Raw genomic sequence first — 19,869 nt, forward strand, 5'->3', positions numbered from 1 at the left:
AAATCTATCTTATGATTGTGAGAGAGAAGACTCTCTCTAATAGAAAGGGGGAGAAGGTAATACCTTCCCTACATAGTGGCAATCAGTCCCTACATCAATGGGAATCAATCCCTACATCAGTGGGATTCCCTTTGTCTTACATCATCACTTAGGTCACACACTAGACACATCATAGCACTTGATGTGCCTTTACAACACACACACAAACACACATGTGACTCCCCTAGATGCACATATGCACCATAGAGCAAGCCCTTGATCATACTTACCCCAACAAACCCTCCCTCAAGGGTTTGCCTCTTGCAGTGTGAAGGATACATCTATCTCATAGTTTCTCATGCCATCTCATGGTGGTCAAGGATAAATCTATGGCTAGGTTCTCATGCTAGCAAGGGGTTCCCAGGAGTGTGAGGTTAACAGAAATGGGATAGTCAAAACACATATCACATGGCCTACATCATATGGTGACCAGGGGTGATTTACAAAACATATTCTTTTTGGAGTACTACTCCAGGCAGAGAATCTCAAAATTTGACCAAGTGATGATAAACAAAAAAGACAAAGTGCCTAAAAAGCATAGTCTTCATATTCTTCATTTGCTGATGGAGTTCTTCCTTCAGCCAGAGTTGCCTTGTTGAAGTAGTCCTTCATAAGAAATGCTTGATTCTCTTTGTTGTTCTTCATGGAATAACACTTTCCCTTTTCCAATTGTAGGCAAAGGAACAAGATATATTTGAAGCACTTCCCTTCATCAGTGTGGTGAATGTACGAGCCACTTAATCCCAAAGCTATGATAGCAAGAGCCATCACCATTAAGCACAGGTATCCCCGATGGCTCGGATCGATGATTTGCTAGATGAATAACATGGAGCCGTAATTTTCAGTAAGATAGATCTTAAGTGTGGCTACCATTAGATCCGTATTAGAACCGAGGATGTGTATAAAACCGCTTTTAGAAGCAGGTTTGGTCATTATGAGTTTTTGGTAATGCCCTTTGGATTTACCAATGCTCCAGCTACATTCGTCATGCTTATGAACGATTTACTACGTCCGTATATCAGAAAGTTTGTAGTACATTTTATTGACGATATTCTGGTATTCAGTAAAAGTATTACTGAGCATCATGAACACTTAAGAATAGTGTTTAGTACTTTGAGGAAAGCCAGTCTTTATGTAAATAAGAAGAAAACTATACTATGTATGGTTAGACTTGAATATTTAGGATTCATAATTACTCCAGAGGGGGTAGAAATGGATCCAAAGAAAGTAGCTGCGATACTGACTTGGCCAATCCCTCAGAGTTTGACCGCTTTGCGATCATTCTTGGGATTTGTCCAATTTTATCGAAGGCATATCAAAGGATATTCCGAAATAGTATCGCCATTGACTGATCTGACCTCAGATAAAGTACCTTTTATATGGGGACAGAATTAACAAGAAAGTTTTAACACCATAAAACAAGCTGTGGTCACAGGACCGGTGTTAAAAATAGTTGATCCCCAGAAACCGTTGTTCCTGGAAACCGATGCAAGTGACATTGCGGTAGGAGCAGTTCTCCTCCAAGAGGGAAGGCTAGTAGCCTTTGAAAGCAAGAAGCTTTCTCCCTCTCAACGGAATTGGCCAACTCATGAATTAGAGTTGTATGTTGTTGTCCATGCTTTGAAAACATGGAGACATTATTTGTATGAATCAGAGTTTTATGTGGATGTCGATCATGATACTCTTAAACATTTTTGTAAACAACCTGACTTGAGAGGCCGCCAAGCTAGGTGGGCAGAACTCATGCAGGAGTTTAATTTCATGATTCGGTACCGAAGAGGAAAAGATAATAAAGTTGCTGATGCGTTGTCACGCATTATGCATAACATGAGTTTCACGGTATTAGAGAGTGCTCTAATGGCCGAGATTAAAGAAACTCAAAAGGTGGACGAGTTTGTCCAGAGTCTGTGGCCTAAGGCTCATATGTTAAAACCCGGGGAAAACGAAAAGGATGACCTGGCGTCCAAAAAAGGCCAAACCTATACAAGATATGCCATAAGGGATGGTATCCTGAAAAGAAATGGCAAGGTAGTAGTACCTAATCAGAATGATCTCAGGCAGAGAGTCATTCGACAGTGCCATGATAGCCCATGTGTGGGATGTTGGGGTAAGTATGATCAAGGGCTTGCTCTATGGTGCATATGTGCATATAGGGGAGTCACATGTGTGTTTGTGTGTGTGTTGTAAAGGCACATCAAGTGCTATGATGCGTCTAGTGTGTGACGTAAGTGATGATGTAAGACAAAGGGAATCCCACTGATGTAGGGATTGATTCCCATTGATGTAGGGACTGATTGCCACTATGTAGGGAAGGTATTACCTTCTCCCCCTTTCTATAAGAGAGAGTCTTCTCTCTCACAATCATAAGATAGATTTTCATTGTGTTCTCACACCTCTTGCAAGATGCATCTATTCTATCCTACGGGATCCTTCAATTGGTATCAGAGCTTTAGGTTCTAGATCTAGCCTAGCCTAGCATTAGATGCTATCTCAAGCATAAACTTCAAATTTCTTCATCTTCTCAAATTTCCTCCTCCTTCCCCAAATCTTTGAGAGCTCTATTCTCTGCCTACAAACATTCAATGCTCTGTAATCTATACAGAGACGAAAAGTATCATCTTTCTTCCTCTTTAATATCACTGGCGAAGAAAAAGGTGAAAAACTGGGTTGAATCTGCCCCAGCTTGAGGTATTCTTCCAGTTGTCTTCGCACCTCAGCTTCTTCTGTAAAGCTTAATCTATAGGGAGGTCTATTTACAGGTTCTGCCCCCGGGATAGGCTCAATTTTATGCTGAACATTCCGCTCTGGAGGTAATTCATAAGGTAACTCATCCCTAAAACAATCAGAGAACTTCTCTGATATCTCTTTAGCCAACTCGGCCATTTCCCCATCTTGGGTAGCCTCAGTGCTAGTTGATGCATCATCAATCGACTCCACCGATGCTATACACAGACATAGAAACTCTTTTGGAGTCTTCCGAATTTCCATGGCTGAAATCAATGGTCCTCGAGGTAAATCCTTTTCACCTCGCAAAACATATTCTACCCCGTTCATCTTGAACTGGTAAATATGCTTTTTCCAATCAATGGCTGGATTTTTCCAAAAATGCCAAGCCATACCTAGGGCTATATCTGCGTGAGCAAGCCTAGTCAGTTCAAAGTCCAGCTTCTCAACATAGTCCTGAATTCGAAGTTCCAACTGGGTAATCCTCTGGTCCCATACTTCAGTTGAACTTCCGTCCGCCATCTTGACCATAAGCATAGCCAGACGGACTAGTTTTCAACTTGAGCCTCTTAATAAGCTTTGAGTTAATTACATTGTGCGTTGACGTTGAGTCGAACAACACAATCACATCATGATTGGCTACTTACCCTTTCATTTTAATCAACTCGGGCTCATCGAAAACTGTATACCCCGTTGCTGCGGGCTTTGAAAGAATGTTATCAGGTGCACCGCTTACTAACTTAGTAACAGACACACTTAACAACACAGGTGCTAACCTCTGAGAAGGTCCCACCAATTGCATCTGCATATGGTCCGCATTGGGACTCTCCTGCATTTCCGTGTCGCATTCAGATATCATCATATTGGCCGTGTGACGGTCTTTGTTCAATGGACAATCTTTCCACTGATGTCGTTGAAGGCAACTGAAGCACAATCCTTCTTTTCTAGCTTTCTCTTTTTGCTCAGGGGTCAACGAGGACTTTGACCAAGCCCGGGCTGCCATTGGAGTTACTTTCCTTTTCACCCGAACGGTGGTACTTGTCTTTACTGGTCTCTCAACCGGCTTCACCTGCTTGGTTTGGCCACTTGGCTGCGAGACACTTGTCTTTGAAGTCCATTTCCTCTGAAATCCCCCTTTTCTCGGGTGAGTCCTTGCCTGCACAAACCCACTAGGTATGCCTCTGGCATCCTCATAGTTCAGGGCTACTGCAATAGATTCATCTAATGTAGTCACATATTTAGCCCGAACTTCCATTTTAATCTTGTCGTTCAGTCCATAGATATAGTCTTTCAACTGAACCGACATAGGGAGAGGGTCTGTTATCTTCATAACACATTCTCTGAATTTGTCAGTGTACTCTGCCACCGACAAATTTCTCTGGCGAAGGTTTCTATAAGCATCCCAAGCTCGAGACTCTTCGTCAGGTGGAAGAAAGTGTTTCTTAAATTCAGCCTTAAACCCTTCCCAGGTGGTAGGGGCAACCTGATCTTTCTGTTGCTTTATCCACCATCTATCCGCTGCCTCAATAAACAGGTGAGTGGTCTCGCGGATTTTCTTTAGATCAGATTTGATTTCACAAATGGCGAAGGCTTCTTCCCACTTATGTAACCAAACCTCGATCACATCAGAACTGCGCTCGGTCATCCGACCAGCATACTTTTCCGGTCTATAATTAGCAATATTAGGTACCTTGACCTTCGCACGATCTGATGAGTGTATACTGGGCTCTGACTCTACTGGAGCTTTGCCCTTTTCATTTCTAGATGGTCTAGCCGACAAGGCTTGCACCATCTCTCTAATTTCATTTTGACCAGCATTCACTTGAAGCTGGACACTTGTTGTGTAGACCGCGCTCTAGATTCACCAGGATTCACCCTGGAATCTTGTCCCTCTGTCTCCATGGTTTCAAAAGGAAAAAATAGTTTTTTTTTTTTCACTTCAAATTTCCTTCTGCTGTACAGGAATAATAAATTGCAAATTGAAAATTTGTATAGAAGGGAAAAGAATTGCTCCTTGGAATATCCCGGAGTCCCGAATTCCTTCTTCTGCCAAAGCCTTGCTCTCTGTTCGGAATCTGCCTCAGCCCACGGCTATCTACGTGACCGGAAAAAAATTGCGTGGCTTAAAATTTGTCGCAGGAGTGTAAGGTTCCCGTAGGCAGGTGACGGGAGGCGCCGTCAAGCCACCTCTGCAGAATAGTCACGACGTTGCCCGTACGTCGTCCATCGCTACGCCTGAGAAATCTGAAGATCCTTCAACCGCTTCTCAGCCTTCGCATGATTCAGATCACCCAGGAATAAAAGCCTCGGCACTATCTCCGTTGGGTAACTCTGAATTTCAGATGCCTTGGTCGACTTGGTGATTAAAAATGGATAAGCTCTTGCAAAGGACAAAAAAGCATCGTCCTCTCCTTCGTTTTTCTCCAACAACTGAAGCGACCTTACACGTCCTTCTTTGCGGCAAAAGCGAGGCTTGTCCATCAAATAGTTGAAGGTGCGCCATGCCATCACAGCTCATCGTCAGCCTACCCCGCTGCTTTTCCCCTCGTCAAACCTCTCTCCACGAAGTAATCCTCCGTCTGCGCCCCTTTCGTCCAGCCTGAACGCTCACCTGCTCTAATACCAAATGAAACGATCTTTTTCTAATCTCTCTGGTTTTCGTTGATTCTGATTAGCTCACAGGCGCTGGCATCAGTATTTCCTCCGAGCCTATCTCATGGATCACATGCTCACAAAAGATACGTAACTTTTTAATCCTTCATGCCTATCCACAAGCCCAGAACTCCCTAGATGGTTCCCTCTGCCACATGTTATCATTTTAGACCTTTAACTTGGTACACCATTTACCCCTCTCTTGGGGCACAATTAAAACATTTGCCCCTTGGCATTATTACACATTTAGGTGCACCTAGGCCTTAGCACTCAGAACCACCTAGTCGATGCCAATACACCCTCACCTAGGACCTTGGCAGTTACTTCCCTTGACCATTTTATTTACGCACATAAAATATTACAAAAGTCGGTCATCTAAGAGAAAATGCCCACCGATCTTTCCGAGGTCATGCTATCTCGGCTAGAGCATAACATGAAGCCACTTAAGGGCTTGGTGATCTATCTTCAGCGTGAAAGTCCGTCCGTATAGGAAAGGCTTCCAATGTTTTAATGCCTAGATGACACCGAGGAGCTCTCTATCATACACTGAATAGTTCTTTTTGGCATTGTTAAGCTTTCTGTTGTAGTATGCCACGTGGCTATCCTCTTGCTGTAAAATTGTCCCTATGGCGACATTGCTAGCGTCTGTGATTACCAAAAATGGATCATCCCAAGAAGTGATCTTCATAATTAATGTTATTGTGGCCAACTGTTGCAAGTCGTGGAAGGCCTGCAAAGCTTTGCCTATGACTTGAACTTTTTGTTTGCGTGTCTTTACCCCCTTGAGTAAATGTGCAAGAGGGGCTGCGTATGTTGAGAAACCCTCCATGTGCGAGCTGTATGCTTGACACAAACCCACAAAGGATCGGATCTCGTGGGCCGTCGTGGGGACAGCCCAACTTGTCATAGCTTGGATCTTCTCAGGGTCCAATCGAATCCCTTGAGCACTATGATGTAGCCCAAATACTGAATTTTCAGCAATCCGATTTTCTTTGCGTTGAGATATAGCTGGTTATCACGTTATAACTGTAGGGCACATCGCACATCCTTAATATGCTGCTCGGCTGTCGCGGAAAAGATAAGGATATCATCGAGAAAGATGAACAGGCACTTCCCAATATACTCTGCGAATACCTGGGACATCATCTTGTTGAATGTTGGTGGTGCATTCTTCAGACCAAAGTGCATGACAATGAACTCGTAATGAGCTCGCTCAGTTCGGAAAGCTATCTTTGGGATGTCAGCTTCAAAAATCCGGACTTGATGGTAGCCACTCTTGAGGTCAATCTTTGAAAAAAATCTTGCGCCATTGAGTCTTTCCAAGATGTACTCGATGTGGGGCATAGGAAACTTGTTGCTTACCATAAGCTTGTTGAGTGCTCTGTAGTCGACACATAGTCATGCGGACTTATCTTTCTTTGCCACAAATAGAATGGGTGCAGCAAAAGGCAAAGAAGAAGGTCTAATAAACCTTGCGCGCAGTAATTGAGACAATTGCTGCTCTAACTCCCCCTCCATAGACTTTGAAAGTCAATAAGGGAACTTATTTGGAGGTGTTAAGTCCGGAAGTAGATTGATGCGATGGTCTTCCGGTCGGTTGAGAGGCAGTTGGGGTGGCAGATTGTCCCGGAGCATGATGTATTTAAACTCTTGGAGTAGATCCACCATTGCTTGCCCCATCGGAGGAGCGGCTTGAACTGCAGTGATTTGGCACTGGACGTAGACAAGTGCACACATGGCATCCTTGCGGGGTGTGACCTGCTTGAATATGAGAGATTAATGGAATCCCTGGTATGCTCCGATCACTGCATATCACGGCGGGCTCAGGTAAACCTTCCATAGTCGTGAAGGTGTCCTGCCGCCAATCAGGCGTCGGAACATGCTCACGGAACCACTGAATCCCTAGGATCATGTCGCACCCTATCAAAGGAGTCAATATAAAATCTTGCGTAAACATGGCCTTCTGAACTGAAAAAGTGAAATAGATGGCCTTATGCGTGATGTGTGTGCGCAAGTCGGCCGTGAACCCGTCCACTGCAAGCTCGTGAGGCGCCAAGGTGCACCCCACTATCTTGGCAAGCTGAGGGGAGATAGCATCTTTTGAACTCCTCATATCGAATAGGACAATAAACTGATGCCCGTTAGCTGTGCCGTACGCTCGAATGAGCGCCTTCTTTTGATCTAAGACATCGCCCTTCTTCTTACCTTGAAAGACCACCGTGGGAATGGCGTCCAAAGCAGGGAAGATGACATTCGTAGCTGAGGATGGAGGCAGGGTTGGAAGAGCCAATACATTGGCGACGGACGAAGTAGGTGCTTTCGCAACCTTTTCGGCAAGCCACTTCGGACAATCCTTCTTGCCATGCCCAACGATGTGGTGGCAATGAAAGCAGCGATGTTCTTGGTAGTACCACTTATGCTCGTCGGGCTGTAGATAGCCTCCCGTAATACCCGCTTTAGCCTTCTCATCCAGAGTCATCTTTGGCTTGGACTCCTTTTGATCAGAAGCCTGGTCGTCTTTCTTTTGGAACTGGTTGTCCTTCTGATTCTTACCCGTTGTGTTGTTTGATTGCTGCAGGGCTTTGGAATCTTTTTGGACCTTCTTGGGCTTTCCCGCGTTGAGCATCATCTCCTAATTCTGTGCGAGAGTTAGCGCCCGCTCGTAATCCGGTGGGTCGAAGTTCCAAATGGTAAAACGTACGTTCGTGTCCAATCCTCGAATGAATTGCTTCATTTTGGCGCTCTCCGTCATGCCCAACTATTGCGCCAGCGTGATGACCTTGTTACTACATGTCAACACAGGCAAATCATTTTGGGAGAGACGAGCGAACTCATCCTCCAGGTTAAGCATATATTGGGGTGGGAGAAAACGGGATTTGAGGTTGGCCACAAACATTGCCCAAACAAAATTCGTCTTAAACGTTTTTGGGTCAGTATGCTTACTAGCCCAACGTTGCCACCAAGTCACCGCCTCACTTGTAAGATGAGGGGCTGCAAGGTGGACTTTATCTTGCTCATCTTGAATCCGCGCTAACGGGAAATGAGCTACAAACTGATGAATAAATTGTAAAATTGCTGAATGGTCACACTTACCATCATACTTAACAAAATTTGGAGTACCGAGTGAGTGGTGTTACCTTTGTCAATGGCGAAGCTGTGGCGGAGACGGCTGTTGTGCTCAAACTTGCCTGCATAGCGGCTAACATCTGTTTGTGTTGGAGAAGCATCGCCTCTCGGTCTAGCTTTTGTTGCCTCTCTGTCTGGGCGAGCTCTGCGCATCGCAGTGCCTCCTCATTTTTATGTTCCTCACGCATCAACAAGAGCAGTTTTTCAAAATCTGTGGTTCCTCTTTCTTCCAGCGGCTTTTATGCTTCTTTTTCCTCCAGACGTCGTTTTGTCTGGTCCAGCTGTCTTTTGCTTTCTTCCAGCTGGGATGAATGTTCTTCGAGTTGCTGCAGCAGGACCCGATTCTGCTCTAGAAGGTTCGCCATCACTTCTTGAGCATTTGACAGAAGCGTATCTTGTTGGTAGTCTTTCTCCTCTGTAGTCAAGCTGGATACAGACCGAAGCTCTGATACCAATGTAACATGCAACGGTAATCTGATCGTGTAATTCACAACAAGACCTTCTTTAAACCTTCAGCGAGGAATGAGCGTTGTTTACCATAGAGAGAGAAAGGAGACGAGGGTAGAGAGAGAGTAGAGTCGACAACCGATTGGGTCCTTGTACCCACTGAGGGCCCCCTCCCTCAATCAGGGGAGAATTTGCTTTATACTTGGAGAACTGAGAAATACAAAGAACACTCTTCAAGAGAGCACGGAACGTGCTTCTGAAGAGCTCACTGTGCACACGTATAGCAGACCCAAAGACGTGAGAGGCAACGCCGACCAAAGACGTGAGAGGCAACGCCGACCAGTACCGAGACCTTGATGCTGTCCACTCTGACGATGTAGGACGCTTCTGCAAAGCAAGGGAGAGGCTTGTGCTGTCTACTGGAAATGCAGGATTACTGCGTGAGTGAGAGAGTGATAACTGAGAGTAATAGATATTGAGAGAGAGCTGAGATATGACCGAGAAAGTAGAGCTAAGAAGTAAGCTGTGTAGCCTGTAAAGAAAACTGAGAAAAGCTGAGGAGACAGTGTCCAAACCTCTCTCCGTTTGCTGGTCCAAACCTCCGACTGTTGTGCTGCATGGACACCTTCAGATCAGGCTGATCTGATGGCCAAGGGACTGAGGCTAGAGCAGGGCCAGAATTGAGGATCTCAGGGGCTGCACAAGGAGGCTGGAGTGGAGCTTGTAGGAGAGCTGAAGGCAGGAGCACTGAATGAGGAAAGAGGGCAGCCAAGGGGCCCTTTTATAGGGCTGGACTGAGCCAACCCAGTCTGTAAACAGCCGACTGAGTCGGTCTGTTTTACAGACTGGTTGGCCTACAACCAGCCTATAAAAAGCCCTCCTGAATGAGGAAAGAGGGCAGCCAAGGGGCCCTTTTATAGGGCTGAACTGAGCCAACCCAGTCTGTAAACAGACGACTGAGTCGGTCTGTAAACAACCAGCCTATAAAAAGCCCTCCCTGGCTCATTTGCCAGGGTTGTTTTTGGGCAGCCTTTGCAGGCTGCTTTCCCTGCTTACCTGTCCAGCCTTTGGGGACCCTAAAGGGACTCCTAATCTAGGCTAAGACCTAAACTATATGATGGAAACACTTAACCTACTGTTCTCCAGTGGGTACTAGTGAACAAGAACTGACTTACTGACTTGACCTAAGGTCAAGAGACTGACCTACGTAGCTTGTGCCTGACTGTCCCTGGACAAGGGCTCACAAAGGGGTCACAGCATACGACAAAATCTCCTATCTGGGAACTATAATCCACTTGTCGATGAAGCCAGTGTGTCACCTTGCACCCAAGTGCGGGGGTGCATGTGACACCCACCCTCTGTGCATGCCTTCCTCCTGATATGCTCATTTGCTGTCCTTGTGTATAAGATGGTGGTAACCTTTTCACACTGAGCAAAGCAAGGTCCTCACCATTGACCTTAGAACCAATTGGGTTCTACTAATCATGCAAACGTCTGCCTTTCTTTAAAAGATTGGAGACGATTTTATTCGTAGAAGACCATATAGTTGGCTTAGGTTATCATTTCGTCCATTTGGAGACAACTCTAGCAAACCAGTGGTGGTGCTGATCCTTTGATAGTTTGCACATGAGCCAATTCCAGTGGGGTGATTGCTTCTAATAATATTAATGTCCAAGGACTATCAAGCATGGCACATCTGGGAGTAAGATGCTCCATATCTTGGAAGGGCATGCTGCATTTATTACAAACCCTTACTAGCTAAACGTACTTGATAAATCCAACGGTATGTTGTCTGGGAATGCAAATCAATGTCTTTTAGTGGAGCAGAGGATAAGGGGGCCCTTGTTACGCTCTAGCTGAGGTAGCATGACCTCGGAAGAATTAGTCGACATTTCCCTTAGAGGATCTATGTTTATAATATATCTATTTGCACTTCATGTAAATGATCGAGAGGGAATTAATGTCAAGGTCCTAGGTGAGGGCTGATAGCACCAGACTAGGTGGATCTAAGGCCAAGGGCCTAATGCAAGCAATGTGCCTAGGGGCAAAGGAAATTAAAGTATCCCAAGAGAGGGGTGAAAAGATGCATTAGAAAAGGCCCTATGATGATGACATGTGGCATCTAGATCCATCTAGGGAGATGGGGCTTGTTGGAGTTAGTGAGAGAAGGAGAATGGATTGTTACGTGATTTTGCTGATTTCGACTTCTCTGAGAGCTCTCACGCTTCAACAGGAATTGGCTGGGTGGAATTTAGTTGGTGCTACTTCCGTGATCTGCAGTAGTAAAGAAGAGGATAAGTATGTGTCATTTGGTATCAGAGCTCAGCTGGACGAGGGGATTACGTATGAAGAGGTTAGCGTTCAGGTTGGGCGGCAAGAGTGCACGGACGGCCGAATTCGCCAAGCTATGAAATTTGTGACAGGCGGGGTCGACGGTAGTATTTGTGCGGTGCCAAGAGAGGGGTCGATGGCAGTCTTGCGGGATGGCCAATAGTAAAGCCCTTCGACGCGATAAGCAGTGTTGCGCGTGAATCACAAGCATGGGCGAATATTTGGGTCTCAGCATCGATGCTCTCCTGGCCTACGTAAATAACTTGGAATTAAAATTTAGCTCACTCCTACGCGAACCAACGGATAGAGTAGCCGCCTTTCGCAAGCTATTCTTCCGTTGGCTAATTCACAAAGAGATCGACCGGAACCTCCTGATTGCTATGAAGCTACATGGTTCACCAAAGGCACCATAGAACGGATTTGGTTTGGTCGATGAGCTGTCTACGTGACCTTGGAGGGCTATGACTGTGAGTCCGTTAGGGAAGCAGGTCGAAATTTATCACGAGCCAGTTAGCCATGTAGCCAGAGAGCGTAGACAAGGGATATGCGACGGTTGATAAGCCACGCAAATTTTGGGACGGTCGGCGAAAAAGCAAGAGTGAGAGAAATCACGATCTGATTGGGATTCCTCAACATCGAATTCATAGACCAGGGAGCACTTTACCCATTTTCCCCTTTGTTTTTGTCATTTCTGTTTTGTTAGAAATAGATTAGGTTTTCGTGGGTTGCTAGGTTGCATGAAGGAGAAGATGCCATAGATGTGTTAGTAGTTGTAGCAGACTTGGGAATTTTTTTTGGCTTCTTCAAAAAAAGAAAAAAAAAGATTTTGTGGACAGTCTTTGAGACTATGCCTGTGTGCTTCAGTCAGAGTTGATTTGAAGGAATTTCCCTAGTGTAGGGAAAAACGGTATTTGGGTTATGCATGGGTCAAATGCCTAGTCAGGGTGCATGTGGGATTGCAGGTATTACCTAGAATAGGGAATTGCGTCAGAGTGCCAATACACTGAATTTTGTCAGTTTGTAAATACAGTGTTCTAGCGGTGTTTAAAAAATAAAAAAATAAAAAAATCAAAACACCCATTGACCTGAATAGAAGCAGAAGAAGGAGCTTCCAGGATGGACCCTGTAGAGTTAGGAGTCCGGCCGACTCAGCAGGTGTCGCGTCCAGTAGCTCACACCTTATCTGGCAGGATTGCATTACTTGAGGATGCCTTGTAGCAGTTATTAGCGTAACAGTTACACGCAAATGCAGGGCCGTCTGAACTTAGAAGAGTGATACACAGTATGTCTGCCAGACCTTCTCGAGATGAGAAAGGAAAGGCTCCAATGGAACCGGAGTCTAGTATCCATACGGTCGAGCCTAGGAAGGCTAAAGTACCTAATATTGCCAATTATAGGCCGGAAAAGTATTTTGATCGGATGAATGACCGTAGTTCTGATGTCATTGAGGCATGGTTACACAAATGGGACGAGGCGTTCGCCATTTAGAAAATCCGCGAGGCCACCCACATGTTTAGTGAGGCAGCGGACCGGTGGTGGATTAAACAACAGAAAGATGGTATTGCATCCACTACCTGGGAGGGGCTTAAAAGGGAATTCAGGAAACACTTCTTACCTCCTGACGAAGCATCCCGAGCTTGGGATCAGTATAGGAACCTTTGTCAAAGAAATTTGTCAGTGGCAAAATACACTGATAAGTTTCGAGAGAGAGTAATGAGGGTTGATGAACCCCTACCTCAATCAATCCAAGTGAAAGATTTCATATTTGGATTAAATGATCGGATTAAAATGAAAGTTCGGGCTAAGTATGCGAACACGTTGGATGATGCAATAGCCATAGCCCTAAACTATGAAGATGCCAAGGGCAGCAGGCCAAGTGGGTTTGTGCAGGTTGGAACCCAGTATGGGTACCAGAAGAAATCTGGGTTTAAGAAGAAGTGGATTAGTAAAGGGAGTGGTTCTCAGCCGAGTGGTCAAGCCAAGCAGGCGAAACCAGCTGAAACTCCTAAATCAAGTACCACCATTGGAGTGAAGAGGAAAGTAACACCAATGGCAGCCCGGGATTGGTCATAGTCTCCCTTAAACCCAGAGCAAAGAGAAAAAGCGAGGAGAGAAGGCTTGTGTTTTGGTTGCCTTCAGCCTCATCAGTGGAAGGATTGTCCACGAAATAAGAATCGTCGGATGGCTGAGATGGTAGTCTCAGAATGCGACGTGGAAATGGAGGGAAGTCCCAGAGCGGAACAGATGCCGATTCAGCTAGCGGGATCTTCTCAGAGGTCAGTACCTTGTTTGTTATGTGTGTCTGTTGCTAAGCTAGTAACGAGTGCACTTGATAACATCCTATCTAGGCCCGTAGCAACGGGGTATACAGCCTTTAATGATACGCAGTTAATTAAGATGAAAGGGCAAGTGGCCAATCATGATGTCATTGTGTTGTTTGACTCGGTGTCAACGCACAATGTGATTAACTCCAAGCTCGTGAAAAGGCTGAAGTTAAAGACTAGCCCATCTGACTATGCGTATACAGTCAGGATGGCAGATGGAAGTTCAAATGAAGTATGGGACCAAAGGGTTACCCAGTTGGAGCTTCGTATTCAGGACTATGCTGAGAAGCTTGATTTTGAAATGACTAAGCTTGCTCATGCAGATATAGCCCTGGTATGGCGTGGCATTCTAGGAAGAATCCAGCCATTGATTGGAAAAAGCATGTATATCAATTCAAGATGAATGATGTGCTTTATGTATTACGAGGTGAGAAAGATGTACCTCAGGGACCGTCGGTTTCCGTGATGGAAATCCGAAAAGCTCAAGAAGAGTTTTTATTCCTTTGTACAGCATCGGTAGAGTCGGTTGATGATTCTTCCGCTAGCACTGATGTTGCGCAAAGTGGTGCGATGGCCAAGCTGGCTAATCTTATAGCAGAGGAGTTCTCTGACTGTTTTAGGGATGAACTACCTTATGGGTTACCTCCGGAGCGGAATGTTCAGCATAAGATTGAACTGATTCCGGGGGCAGAACGTGTAAATAGACCTCCCTATAGAATGAGTTTCACTGAAGAGGCGGAGGTGCGCAGACAACTGGAAGAATACCTCAAGTTGGGATAGATTCAACCAAGTTTCTCACCTTTTGCTTCGCCAGTGATATTAAAGAAGAAAAAGGATGATACGTTTCGCCTCTGTATAGATTACAGAGCATTGAATAATATCACTGTTAAGCACAGGTATCCGATGGCTTGGATTGATGATTTGCTAGATGCATTACATGGAGCCGTGATTTTCAGCAAGATAGACCTTAAGTGTGGCTACCATCAGATCCGGATTAGAGACGAGGATGTGCATAAAACCACTTTCAGAAACAGGTTTGGTCATTATGAGTTTTTGGTAATGCCCTTCGGACTTACCAATGCTCCAGCTACATTCGTCATGCTTATGAACGATTTACTACGTCCGTATATCGGAAAGTTTGTAGTACATTTTATTAACGATATTCTAGTGTTCAGTAAAAGTATTACTGAGCATCGTGAACACTTAAGAATAGTGTTCAGTACTTTGAGGAAAGCCAATCTTTATGTAAATAAGAAGAAAACTATACTGTGTATGGTTAGGCTTGAATATTTAGGATTCATAATTACTCCAGAGGGGGTAGAAATGGATCCAAAGAAAGTGGCTGCGATACTGACTTGGCCAATCCCTTAGAGTCTGACCGCTTTGCGATCATTCTTGGGATTTGTGCAATTTTATCGAAGGCATATGAAAGAATAGTATCGCCATTGACTGATCTGACCTCATATAAAGTACCTTTTATATGGGGACAGAATCAACAAGAAAGTTTTAACACCATAAAACGAGCTGTGGTTACAGGACCGGTGTTAAAAATAGTTGATCCCCAGAAACCGTTGTTTGTGGAAATCGATGCAAGTGGCATTGCGGTAGGAGCAGTTCTCCTTCAAGAGGGAAGGCCAGTAGCCTTTGAAAGCAAGAAGCTTTCTCCCTCTCAAAGGAATTGGCCAACTCATGAATTGGAGTTGTATGCTGTTATCCATGCTTTGAAACAATGGAGGCATTATTTGTATGGTTCAGAGTTTTATGTGAATGTGGATCATGATACTCTGAAACATTTTTGTAAACAGCCTGACTTGAGGGGCCGCCAAGCTAGGTGGGCAGAGCTCATGCAGGAGTTTAATTTGACGATTCGGTACCGAAGAGGGAAGGATAATAAGGTTGTTGATGCGTTGTCTCACATTATGCACAATATGAGTTTTATGGTATTAGAGAGTACTCTAATGATCGAGATTAGAGAAACTCAAAAGGTGGACGAGTTTGTCTAGAGCCTATGGCCTAAAGCTCATGTGTTTAGACCCGGGGAAGAGAAGGATGACTTGGCATCCAGAAAAGGCCAAACATATGCAAGATATACCATAAGAGGTGGTATGTTGAAAAGAAATGGCAAGGTTGTAGTACCTAGTCAGAATGATCTCAGGCAGAGAGTCATTCGACAGTGCCATGATAGCCCATGTGCGGGACATCCAGGAGTCGAGAAGACATATGATCTCGTGAAGCGGGATTTCTTTTGGCCAAAGATGAAAAAGCTAATTCATGAATATGTGACACGGTGTTTTCCGTGTCAGGTAAGCAAGGCCGAGCGGGTGAAGCCACCCGGACTTTTACAGCCCTTGGAGATACCACTAAGTAAGTGGGAGAGCATTTCCATGGACTTTATTGTAGGGCTGCCTACGACACAAGGTGGTTATGATTCTATCCTTGTGGTAGTTGATCATCTAACCAAGATGGCTCACTTCATTCCGACTAGAGAGTCTGTTAGTGCCCCGCAAGTGGCGGATTTGCTTATTAGACATATATTTCATCTACATGGATTACCTAGATCCATAGTGTCAGACACAGAGGTCAGATTTACCGGTCATTTTTGGACAACGGTATTTGAGACACTAAGGACTGAGTTAGGAATGAGTAGTGGGGATCATCGTGAAACGGATGGTCAGACGGAGAGAGTCAATCAGATTTTAGAGGATATGCTGAGGGAATATGTGTCATTGAGGCAACATACGTGGGACAAGTGGTTGCCATTGTTAGAGTTTGCCTACAATGATAGAAAACATTCCTCTACGGAGTTTAGTCCGTTTGAATTGAATTATGGCTATAGACTAGCAAATCCAACTACAATTGGAATACCTCAGAGAGTGCCTAGTGCCGCGAACTTTGTGCTTCAGATGCGGGAGATGCTAGCACTTGCGAGAGCTAATATCCGCCAGGCTATGGATAGAGCCAAGGCGTATGCGGATGAAAACCGGTCTATAAGAGAATTTAAGGAGAAAAAGTTTTTCTCAGAGTTCCTTCGCACTCGAAGTCGTTAACTTCAGGAGAGTGTGCTAAGTTATCACCTCGATATTGTGGGCCGTGGTTAATTCTAAAGAGAATAGGCAAGGTAGCCTATAAATTAGAATTGCCACAGGGTTGCAAGGTGCACCCAGTTTTTCATGTTTCGCGCTTAAAGAAATTTTTACATACGGGCGACTCACTAATCGAAGGTGTGGTTTTGTTTCAGGAGATAGAGGATAATGCAAGGCGCAAACCAACAAGAATCCTGGACCGAGGAACAATGCAAGTGCGCAACGGAAGATACCCACGGTGTTGGTTGCATGGCATGGTCAGCCTCTATCAGAAGCTACCTGGGAATCCGTATACCAGTTGCGGAGAGTGTTCCCAGACTTTATCATCGAGGACGCTGATGTCTGAAGAGGGAAGGAATGTTACGCTCTAGCCGAGGTAGCATGACCTCGGAAGAATCAGTCGACATTTCCCTTAAAGGATCTATGTTTGTAATATATCTGTTTGCGCTTCATGTAAATGATCGAGAGGGAATTAATGTCAAGGTCCTAGGTGAGGGCTGATAGCGCCAGACTAGGTGTATCTAAGGCCAAGGGCCTAATGCAAGCAATGTGCCTAGGGGCAAAGGAAATTAAAGTATCCCAAGAGAGGGGTGAAAAGATGCATTAGGAAAGGCCCTATGATGATGACATGTGGCATCTAGATCCATCTAGGGAGATGGGGCTTGTTGGAGTTAGTGAGAGAAGGAGAATACGTGATTTTGCTGATTTTGACTTCTCTGAGAGCTCTCACGCTTCAATAGGAATTGGCTGGGTGGAATTTAGTTGGTGCTACTCCCGTGATCTGCAGTAGTGAAGAAGAGGATAAGTATGTGTCAGCCCTCTTTCTTTTTTTGTTCACACACACACACACACACACACACACACACACGTGTGTACGGGTGCATGCACAAGTGCATGCGTGCACATGGAGCATGCATTTGGCTGGACCTCTTCATAGCTGTCAGAACGAGCATCCTGCCTGCCTTGTTTGTTTGAGTGTAAATAGAATTTGTTTCTGAGAGAGCCTCTTTGCCATCAGAGATGATTGGTAACATAACATGGGCAGTGAACAGATGCTGCTTAATGCTTTACTTTGCTGCTTTGTGCAATTGGATGCTGAAGCTTTGGTATTTTGGTGTGCAAATAACATCAAATTAGGTTAATCTTAAACTCTTTAAAGTTAAATTGTGTAAGGCAAGCACTGTCCTTTTGTTGTACTAGCTTCCCCCTTCAAAATCACTCATGTTTTTCTGGTTCTGGAAGTTTTTTTGCATTGGACTGAAATTTCTTTTTTGTATTATAGGGCTGGATTTTTTGTCAATTATATAATGTGAAGGCCAGTACAAGTTTAAGTGCAGTAAAAGCTACAGGAAGATCTACCTTGGAGGTTTCAAGCTCAACAAAAACTCCTGCCAAAACAGCAAAGGAAATGGTGGGTCCTGCTGCTTACTGTCAGGCTTAACTATGGCATTTATCAAAAGTTTTAGTAAATGTCTCTGCTTACGTGGGTTGTGACACGAGTCAGGCATTTCGTTTGATTCAGAAAATCATTAATTCATACAGGACAAAGGCCAGATTGAAGAAGCTGAATCCACCATTGAGGAAGTTCCAAGAACATACCCCGCCTGGGCCAGGCCTGTGGACGTAGTTGCAAAAGATTTTGAAGTTGATGTAGGTGCAGGGCTTAGTTCAATTGCAGTAGAAGATAAAAGGTCAAGATTTGGATGGAATGAGCTTGATAAACAAGAGGGAAAGTCTTTCTGGGCACTTGTTGCAGAGCAGTTTGAAGATACTCTGGTGCAGATACTCCTTGCAGCAGCAGGCATATCCTTTGTTTTGGCACTGAGTGATGCTGGTGAAGGTGAAGCTATCAGTTTAGGATCATTCACGGAGCCACTTATAATTTTATCAATTATTGTGCTCAATGCAATTATAGGAGTGTGGCAAGAGAGAAAGGCTGAAAGCACATTGCAGGCTCTTAAAGAGATGCAATCTGAGTCTGCACGTGTGTTACGTGATGGTAAAGAGATTGCTGAACTTCCTGCCAGGGAACTTGTTCCTGGTGATGTAGTTGAATTACGTGCCGGGGACAAGGTTTCTGCAGACATGCGTGTTGCCTACTTGAAATCAGGCACTGTTCGTTTACAACAGGCTTCATTGACAGGAGAGAGCCAACCAGTACTCAAGCAGACAGATGCTGGATTGGATGAAGATGTTGAATTACAGGGTAAAGAGAACATGGTGTTTTCAGGTACAACTGTGACCAATGGTATGTGTGTGTGCATAGTAACAAATACTGGAATGGATACTGAGCTTGGGAAAATACAGGCACAAATTCAGGATGCCTCTCTAGCAAATTATAACTCTCCATTGACTAAAAAGCTGGACGAGTTTGCCGATAGCCTGACAAAATATGTTGGAGCAATTTGTGTTTTTGTTTGGCTAGTGAATTACAAATATTTTATAACCTGGGATGCAATAACCGACTTTCCTCCTCACATTTACTTCAACTTAGAGCAGGCAACCTACTATTTTAAGGTATGATCTTGCTTTGTACTAACTGGTATCAATCTAACCTCACCAATGAAATCGAGAATGTTCCTTAGCTTAGATGCTCTTGTTCTTTCTGCTGGTGAAGGTTGCAGTGGCACTGGCGGTCGCTGCTATCCCTGAAGGCCTTCCGGCAGTCATCACCACTTGTCTGGCTTTGGGTACAAGGCGAATGGCTGAAGAGAATGCAATTGTGCGAAAACTGCCTTCTGTTGAAACACTGGGTTGCACCTCAGTTGTGTGCTCTGACAAGACTGGCACTCTAACCACAAATCAGATGTCAGTTGTTCAACTTTGTACAATGCATGATTCTGGACAGATAAAGAGCTTTGAGGTGATGGGAACGACATACAATCCAGCTGATGGTGAAGTGCTTGGCTTGCCAGAGTTATTAGATCAGAATCTTGAGGCCTTGGCACAAGTTTGTTCGGTATGCAATGATGCCTGTGTAGATGTCAAGAACGGAAAATTCATAGCACGTGGGATGCCTACAGAAGCTGCTCTTCTGGTAAACCTTACAAGCATTGTTTGGTGATAAGAGTAATGAAACTTCTGTTAGATATTGATATAATGATCGTTACCATTCATCCCATTGTGTGCTTGTGATGCCATTT

The 19,869-nt window shown here is 44.6% G+C and overlaps 1 protein-coding gene across 1 annotated transcript in view; it reads left to right on the forward strand.

Annotated features, from left to right (window-relative positions):
* The window catches only part of LOC147902066 (calcium-transporting ATPase, endoplasmic reticulum-type-like), a 56,517-nt gene that overhangs the window by 18,680 nt on the left and 17,968 nt on the right, over positions 1-19,869 (forward strand). Inside the window, exons 2-4 of the mRNA XM_087374662.1 lie at positions 18,009-18,137; positions 18,269-19,243; positions 19,344-19,763. Coding sequence (XP_087230788.1) covers positions 18,009-18,137; positions 18,269-19,243; positions 19,344-19,763 — 1,524 coding nt within the window. The remainder of the gene's footprint in view (positions 1-18,008; positions 18,138-18,268; positions 19,244-19,343; positions 19,764-19,869) is intronic.

The sequence above is a fragment of the Dipteris shenzhenensis genome, chromosome 5 (assembly GCF_047967505.1).
Source record: "Dipteris shenzhenensis isolate YYH24624 ecotype China chromosome 5, Dip_SZ_1.0, whole genome shotgun sequence".
Classification (NCBI taxonomy): domain Eukaryota; kingdom Viridiplantae; phylum Streptophyta; class Polypodiopsida; order Gleicheniales; family Dipteridaceae; genus Dipteris; species Dipteris shenzhenensis.